The 8,118-nt window shown below is 42.6% G+C and overlaps 1 protein-coding gene and 2 pseudogenes across 1 annotated transcript; all 3 read right to left on the bottom strand.

Moving 5' to 3' along the window:
* Positions 1–711: 711 nt before the first annotated feature.
* On the bottom strand, positions 712–2,179 carry THOC3 (THO complex 3). Its single transcript, XM_027847206.1, has 2 exons — positions 2,061–2,179; positions 712–1,789 (listed from the first exon to the last, which is right to left on the bottom strand). The coding sequence occupies exons 1-2, from the start codon at positions 2,177–2,179 to the stop codon at positions 712–714; spliced, it is 1,197 nt and encodes a 398-aa protein (XP_027703007.1).
* A 1,875-nt stretch (positions 2,180–4,054) lies between these two features.
* Positions 4,055–6,198, bottom strand: LOC114032002 (annotated as a pseudogene).
* LOC114032007 lies at positions 5,619–6,010 on the bottom strand (annotated as a pseudogene).
* Positions 6,199–8,118: the final 1,920 nt, after the last annotated feature.

The following is an 8,118-nucleotide window of genomic DNA, read 5'->3' on the forward strand; positions in this document are numbered from 1 at the left end:
TCCCAGGAAGGGACCTTGGGCATAATTTAACCCAAACTGTTCATTTTACATATGAGGATATAGACCCAGAGAAAGAAAGTCACATAGGTGGTGAGTAGTAGATCTGGGATTGAAAACAGATACTGATACTTTAAATCCAATATTCTTTCCACTATCCTGATTCCCAAACTATTGTTCTTTACACACACACACACACACACACACACACACACACACACACACATACAGGTGTGCAGACATACAAACACACATACAGCCACTGCAAATAGAAGAGCAAAGACATTAACTTCATCAAAACTCAACAAATGTTTATAAAGTTCCTACCAGCGTATAGGGCAGGACACTGATGTCTAAGGTAAAACACTTCTCTTGTAACAATGTGCTACCACACTTATATAGGTAAACAAACTTTAATAAAACAGCAAATGGTAACCTTGGAATTCTTGACTATTAGAGTTTCTAAGGGCCCTTAGAAATCACCTAGCCAGTCCAGAGTTAAGGGCTTTTAGAAATCACCTATGCAGTCCAATCCTCTTAATTAACAGATGAGCAAACTAGGGTCCAGAAAAACGTTTCATTTAAAGGGTTTAAAGAGAAGGAAAAACATTTTTGGAAGCATCTCAAACAATCCAGATGAATAAACACTTGAAGCAGACTTCTATTTGAATCTTTAGCTTTTTTTTCCCTTCACAAAGACCCTCATTAACTTCCTTATGAGTCATTAGGAAGGCCAAACAGTTTCACAGTTCCCACTTCCTGGCGAGCTTCTGGTTGACCTTCTTTGTCGTCACAGGCAAAAGCTAGCAATGGAAATTTGGGATGCCAGGCCACAGTTAAAGTTGTAGACTGACCCTGTATCTTCCAAATCCTGTCTCCCGTCTCCACTTCAGCAATATCGATGAAATGGCCCTCAGAAGCAGAGGCAAGCATTTTCCCATCATGGCTGAAACTGAGGGTTGTCACAGGCCAATCCAGCCTCGAGAGGCACCTCACACACACCAACTCATCAAGATCCCAAAGGCTCACCAGGGAATCGGCACTTCCTATGGCGAAATACTTGCCGGTTGGATCAAACTTGATGCAGATGCAGTCAGAAGGATGGGCATTAAAGGAATGCACAGGCTTCAGGTCCGGGTAACTGAGGACAGTGATGTAGCCCTTGCCATTGGTAAGGAAGAACTGAGTATTATCATTATTCCAGGATATCTCATTGACCATAAGCTTAAAGCATTCCTCCGCTTTGGCCTGGTAGGTGCGGGCATCGAAGAAGGTAACTACGTCCTTTCTGTCGCCCACCGCGATGGTGCTGCCATCAGGACTCCAGCAAATGTTCAGATTCTCACCTTTGGTTTGGATGGCGCTCACACACTTGGTTTTGCGCACATCCCAAATGCGAATGCTCCTGTCCCCAGAGGCCGTGACGAAGAGGTCGGGGTTGCTAGGGTGCCAACACAGATGGTCAATGCTTTTCCTATGGCCTTGGTAATTGTGTTCCCTCACTAGGCAGCTGTCCTTCAGGAGGAAGACGCTGGCCGTCTTATCACAGGAGCCCGATGCCAGGCGAGCCCCATCACAGCTCCAGGCCACCGAGAATACCCTGGCCGTGTGTGCTTGGTATTCTTCCGTCCTGCCATGGCCCTGAAACTGCTTCTGCATCTCTAACACGTAGGCCGAGGGCCCCTCACGTTCCCAACCTGCCGCAGCCATGATATCAAAAAAAAAGTCCTTACTTTTGAGGTGGAAGAAAGGTGCTGGCGCAGACCCACGCCCTGACGCGTGGAACCGGCAGCTTGTGGAAATCGAGAGAAACGGTACCACGCAGGCTCAGTTGGAGGGGGTGGGCACTGGGACATAGGGGCACGTGGACTAGAAGCGGTGGTGGGAGGGGGAGTGGAACCAAGCGCGCTCAGCCAGTCGTTATATGCATTTCACGTATGAGAAAAGCAGTTCAAAAATCTTTGAAAGTCACATGGTGCCGGAAGTGACAGCTTCTAATTCCCTAGTAGGGCGGTTTTAGATCCATGTTCTGAGGGCCTTCTTTTTTTTTTTTTTCCACAAGCGGGAAAACTGAAGGCCAGAGAGTAACCTTCCGCCGTTCACATAGAGAGGAAGCCGCAGAGCTGGGATTTGAGCCCAGGACCTCTGGTCCTTTCTGCGCACCCTCCGAAATCACACTCATGGACTACTTTTAGAGGAGCTTAAATGGCGCATAGAAAGTAGCAATCTTAAGGCTCTATATAGAAATGTGTGCCACTGTCGTAAACTTAGTGTACTTACTTAAACTTAAGTGCTTAAGTTCCAAATGATTGTAGTTTTAGTTGGAAGTGCAAAAAACAGACCTTGTTGTCTCCAGTGGGATTTTCTAAAGACGTTAGGAGAGTTTATGTCCTATAGTTGTGGGCTTTGCTCGTAGTGAAATCTGCAAGGACTCTGGTACAACTTACTTCTAGGTAGGTGAACATATAGATGAACATCTTGGGGTTAATTTTATTTTGTAGGAAAATAGCATATTTTTTTCTGGAAATAAATGCTTCTGCAATTAAATGCATTTATTAGTGGAGACATTTAGTTCAGAAGTAGACAGTGACTGCTAGGAGCTTTTCTTGATCCCGTTAATGCTGCTGCTTTCCCTCTTTTGATTATTTCCCATTTCTGCTGCATGTATCTTGTTTATTAAGTGAAAAAATATTTGTGAAAAGCACTTGCACAGTGCCTGGCACATAGTAATAACTATATAAATGTTAACTGTTTATTATTGTTGTTGTTGTTTCCCCCATTAGACTGTGATCTCCTTCAGGTCAGGGACTGTTTTTTGCCTTTCCTTGTATTCCCAGGGCTTAGCTTAGTGTTTGGCACATAGGAGCTTATTAAATGTTTACTGTTTGACTTTGACAAATGGTTATGTAAGCCCCACGTAATATAAACTTAAGGTAAATGTATCTTTTTCAAATTATTCACCTGGGTTAGATAGAACTTCATTTTTGAAAACCCATATTTGAGTGTTATTTAAACACATCAGGTCACCTAGGTGGTTCAGTGGATAGAGCGCTGGACCTGGCGTCAGGAATTCTCATCCTCCTGAGTTCAAATCTAGCCTCAGACACTTGCTAGCTGTGTGATCCTGGGCAAGTCATTTCACCTTGTTTGCCTCCGTTTCCTCATTTGTAAAATGAGCTGGAGAAGGACAGGGCAAATTGCTGCAGTACCTCTGCCAACAGACCCCCAAATGGGGTCCTGAAGAGTTGAACATGACTGAAAAACAACATCAGGAAAGCCTTGTGCATTTTGGCGTGAGGTTAGATGAGTGCTACATAGTGGTAAAGGTAGGGACCTGCTTCAAAACTACAATTAGCATTTTCCCCCTTATAATTTCTTTCTTCCTGTCCCTTAGCATCACCATTTTCCCAAATACTAATACTTTTTTCTTAGAGTCTCCCCTCTCCTTCATATCCATTATATCTTTAGTCACTTGACCTTGTAAATCCTTTATTTGGAATGTCTCTAATACTTTCTTTTTTTTAAAAAATGGTTTTTTATTGACATCATTGGTTTTTATATCCCTGAAATTTCTCCTTGTTTCCCTCTACTTCCACTCCTTTATAACAAAGACTGTTTTCAAAAGAAAAGAAAAACGGGAAAAGAAAGAAAATAGTAAAACTAAATGCATTGAAAAATTCTCCTATTGTATGCAGTGTTTCACACCCGTGGACCCCCACCCTGCAAAGGAGTGTGGTGTGGGGTGTCTGTGTATCTCTTCTTTGTTCTCAATAATTTTTGCAACATTCATTTTTGATTGGGATTGTCACTCTTTCCACTTGTATTGGTATGTGCTTTCTTTTTTTATGATAGAAAAAGATTATGTATTTTTTCAGTTTTTAAAACAAAGGGGTTAATGAGGACAGTGGGTAGGCAGGTCCACCCTGGGAAGCTGCTCTCTTAATGCAGCATTTCCAGAGGTCCCAATTTGGGCCCTGTAGTGAAAGGACCATACAATATTTCCTTCTGTGTTAAAATAACAGATTTCCCAGAGTAAAGGTGTTTCTTTAAATAAGACTTATCTGGAATTCGGCAATAGCAGCAGTCCTGATAACATTATGAAGGCAGTGGCTCGGTGGCACTGGAAAAGGGGCCCAGGAATGGCAGGAGGGGGGGAGTAGACTGGATTCCAGCTGGCCCTTTGTCCTGTACTACACAAAACCTCTAGGAATCTACCTGGTTGCTTCACCCTAAAGTTCCTGGGCTGGGGTTCCTGCAAGCTGGCCCAGCCACCCTTCCATGAAAGGGGCTTCTCTGATTTGGTTTTCAAAAGTAGTCCATGACCTGGACAGTCTGCAGTTTCTTTGAAAGCTCTCTTCTTGCAGCCTCCCTGGCACAGGTTAGAAACATATTTGTTGCCCTTTGGGTTTCTATACTGGTCACACTTTGCATATTTCAGTTTCAAGGAAGAGCCAAAGTTTTTGTTTGGGTTCCTCAGTTTCTTTTTCTGCTTGTTCTTTGAGAGAAAGTGTGAGCTGCCATCCTTCTCCTCCTCCAAGGTCTGCTTTCCTCGTGTGCTGTTATCAGTGCTGCTGTTGTCTTTGCTCACCTCTTTAGACCCAGATCCAGTGGAAGATAGGCCGTCCTCTGTTGGGCTTCTCTCCTTCCTTCTGGCTGACTATATCCTGATAAAATAGTTCCAGCTCTCTACTGACATCAGCAATCCTGTCCAAGGTTGTCGCTTTAGCCAGTTCTTCTCGAAACTGTGGATAGATCTGTAGGGTGTGATGCCACATCTTGAAGGGGTGAGCCTGGATGTAGGCCAGGGGCCAGGGGTGCTGCTGCAGAATCTCCAGATATTCCCCAGCCATCTCCCACACTCGTGGGTTTTGGCCATCAAACAAGGCTGGCTTGTGTAAGTTACCCTCTGCACTCATCACTCCAAGTGCCCTTGTTTCCTGGATGCACATCATGGAAGTATTAGATGTTTCCATTTGCAAATACAGGGATATTCACTGCCTTCCGGATGGCCTTTATGTGTTCCCTGGGTGCATTTTCAGATAGTGGACCCTTCTCTTCTTGGTATGTCCATGAACTGGCAGCCAGCTTTCTCCAGCAACTGAGCATATTTCATAGTCTTGTGTATTTCTGTGAAGATGTGGATTTTGCAGGTGACCAGAACAGAGAGTTTCTCATGTTCCAAAAGAGTCATTCTGTGGCATAGATCCCACTGTTCTTGTAAGAAGGCTCCATAATAACCTCTCTTGGAGATCATTTGAGGACAGCCCAAATTCAGATCTCTGGCAGCACAGTGATCTTGAGCCAGGAGAGCAGTCTTGCCAAACACCTCTGTATCACTGGCACAGAACTGTCTAATGAGGGGTTGATCCTTAAGGCACACATCACAGTATAGATTCTCCTTTCAATAGTTAGCGTCTTGAACAAACGTTTGAGCATGTAACAAAGGCACGTAACAGAGCTGAGCTCAATGGTGATGGCTCAATAGTCTTCAAGACAGTTCACTTTGTTTTTTTGTTTTTTAAAACAGCAAGGTTTTATTCACAAAAGGTAAAACTAGTGGACTCCTCAGCCTTATTGGGCTGAGCCAAGTGTGGGGGTGGGAAGGGGAGGCTCTGGCTCTTCTACTTGCCAGCAATGGGGGGATTCCTGAGGACCACAATGACGGAATCCCCCCCCTCAGGAACATCTTGGAAATGTAACCATCTTTGTTCGCTGGTTTTGACTTTTTCTTGCCTTTGCCACTTTTGGGTACCTCTGTCCACATCTCCTTCACGTTCTCCAAGACCATGTTGGAGTACCTGTCAAAGGCCTTCACTCGTCCCAGAAGTTTCTTGTTTCAGCAATTGATAAGAACTTAGGTGTTGTTCTTCACAGAATGGGTGAGCACCGACAGGGGCCCGGTGTTGAGTTCCTCCTCTTCCTGCTTCTGCAGCTCCTCAGGGGTCATCTCACTCTTGGGCTTGTTTAGGAGACTCCTGGGGGCAGTGGCCTCTCGGTCCTTTGCAGTCCTGCCTTCCTCGCGCCGCAACTGCCTCTGCGCTCTGGTTCCCTTGTCAAGACAGTTCACTTTGATCTACCATGGGGGCAACTACATAATGTACCCTTTGCAAAGTATGTCTCCAGAACTCAAACCCCTGCAGCTTTGGCATCTTTTCTAGACTGCCTCTCCCGCCTTGGCTCCAACGGCTCTGTCAGGCCCTGTGGCCACCACCTCCAGAACCCATGGTTCCAATTGCTCATTTCTGGTTTGGTCTTGAACTCCAGTGCCACTGTTAACCTGGGGCCATACCTCTGCACGGATGCAGCTGGACGGATGTGTACTTCTCTAAAAAAAAATGTTTTCCACATTAACAACCATTTATTTCCTCTCCTTTGTACCTTCCCCTCCATTAGGAAAATAAAATGAGAAATGCAAAAAAACCTGCGACAAATGTGTAGTTAAGAAAAGCATTGCCTCATGGGCCATTTCCAAAAAGCTGTCTCATATGTCATCTTGGGTCCATCAGATCTCTGTTAGGCAGCGAGTAGCACACATCATTATTGTTCCACTGGAATCCTGGTTGGTCGTTACATTGATCAGAGTGCTTAAATATTTAGAAAATGTTTGTCTTGACAAGGTTGTTATTATATAAAAATGATAATTTTGGTTCTTTTCACTGTACTCTGCATCAGTCTGTACAAGGCTTCCCAGGTTTCTCTGAACCCCTGCCTTTCATAATTTTTTTTTTTTTACTATATAGTAGGATTCCTTTACATTTATATACCATAAATTGTTCAGCCTTTTCCCAGTTGATGGGAACTTACTTAATTTTAAATTCTTTTGCATTATGAAAAGAACAAGGGAAATTATGAAAAAAAAAGTGAGAAGGAAAGGGACCTAACAAGTACCACATCTCAAACTCTGCTCCAAAATGTGTCTGAGGCTGGATTTGAACTCAGGTCTTCCTGACTCCAGGCCCAGCATTCTGTCCACTGTAGAGCTCCCTCGCTGCCTCCTTTAGTTCATTTTACTTCATTTCATCAAAGTTTTTCCATGCTTCTCTATGCTTCTCATATTCTTCATTTCTTACAGTTCAGAAATATGTTCCATTACACCTATGTACCACAATTTATTTAGCCATTCACCAATCTATAGATGTTTACTTTGTTTACATTTTTTGGATAACATAAAAAATACTGCTCTAGATATTTTGGTGTAAATGGATCCTTCCTTTTTGTCAATGACCTTCTTGGCATATATACCTAGAAGTAGATTTCTGGGTCAAAGACTGTGAATGTTTCAGCAACTTTATTTGCATAATTTCAAATTACTTTCCAAAACATTTGTACCAATTCATAACTCCACCAACAAGACTTTAGCATGCCCATCCTTTATGACCCCTCCAACATTTGCTATTCCCGTCCTGTGTCATCCTTACCAATTGATTGGATGTAAAGTGGCATCTCAGGTTTCTTTTGATTTGTATTTGTAATGATTGCAAATAGTTGGCAATTCCTTTTTTTTTTGAGAAATGTTTATTTAAACAATTTGAAGACTTATTCTTCCTTTCCTTTTTCCATCTATTTAGTTTTATTTTTAAGTTCTTTGTTATTTGAAGTTGACAATCCAACAAACACGAACATTTGAATATAAGAACAGAAAGAGGATTGGCTAAGAAAACATATGTCTCTTTTATGGCTTTTTAAAAAAAGTTTATGATATATTCATGTTTTAAAGTGCTTCTGATGTGTATCCCTCTGAACTTTTTTTCCTCTCCTGTGCATTTTAAAATGCTCCATTAAAGCTTCTTTCTTTCTTCTTTTTTTTGTCATCACTATTATTGATGTTGCTCTCCTCACAGATTCTACTTCTCACCAAAAAAAACAAAAACAAAAGCAAAAAACAAACCCTTGCAACAAATAAGCTTTGTTAATAGAAACACATATTGACCATGTCTGAAAATGTAGATCTAATTCAGTCCTGCTAGTCCATCTCCAGTCATGAGATGGAATTGGGGTTGGACATTGCATTGATCACAATTCTGAAGTCTTTTGAAGCTGTTTTTATTGTTTTATTTTGTATTTTGGGTAGGCAGTGGGGTTAAGTGACTCGCCCAGGGTCACACAGCTAGTAAGTGTTAT

Source organism: Vombatus ursinus, unplaced genomic scaffold (assembly GCF_900497805.2).
Source record: "Vombatus ursinus unplaced genomic scaffold, bare-nosed wombat genome assembly UNPS02015358.1, whole genome shotgun sequence".
In the NCBI taxonomy this organism is placed as follows: Eukaryota; Metazoa; Chordata; class Mammalia; order Diprotodontia; family Vombatidae; genus Vombatus; species Vombatus ursinus.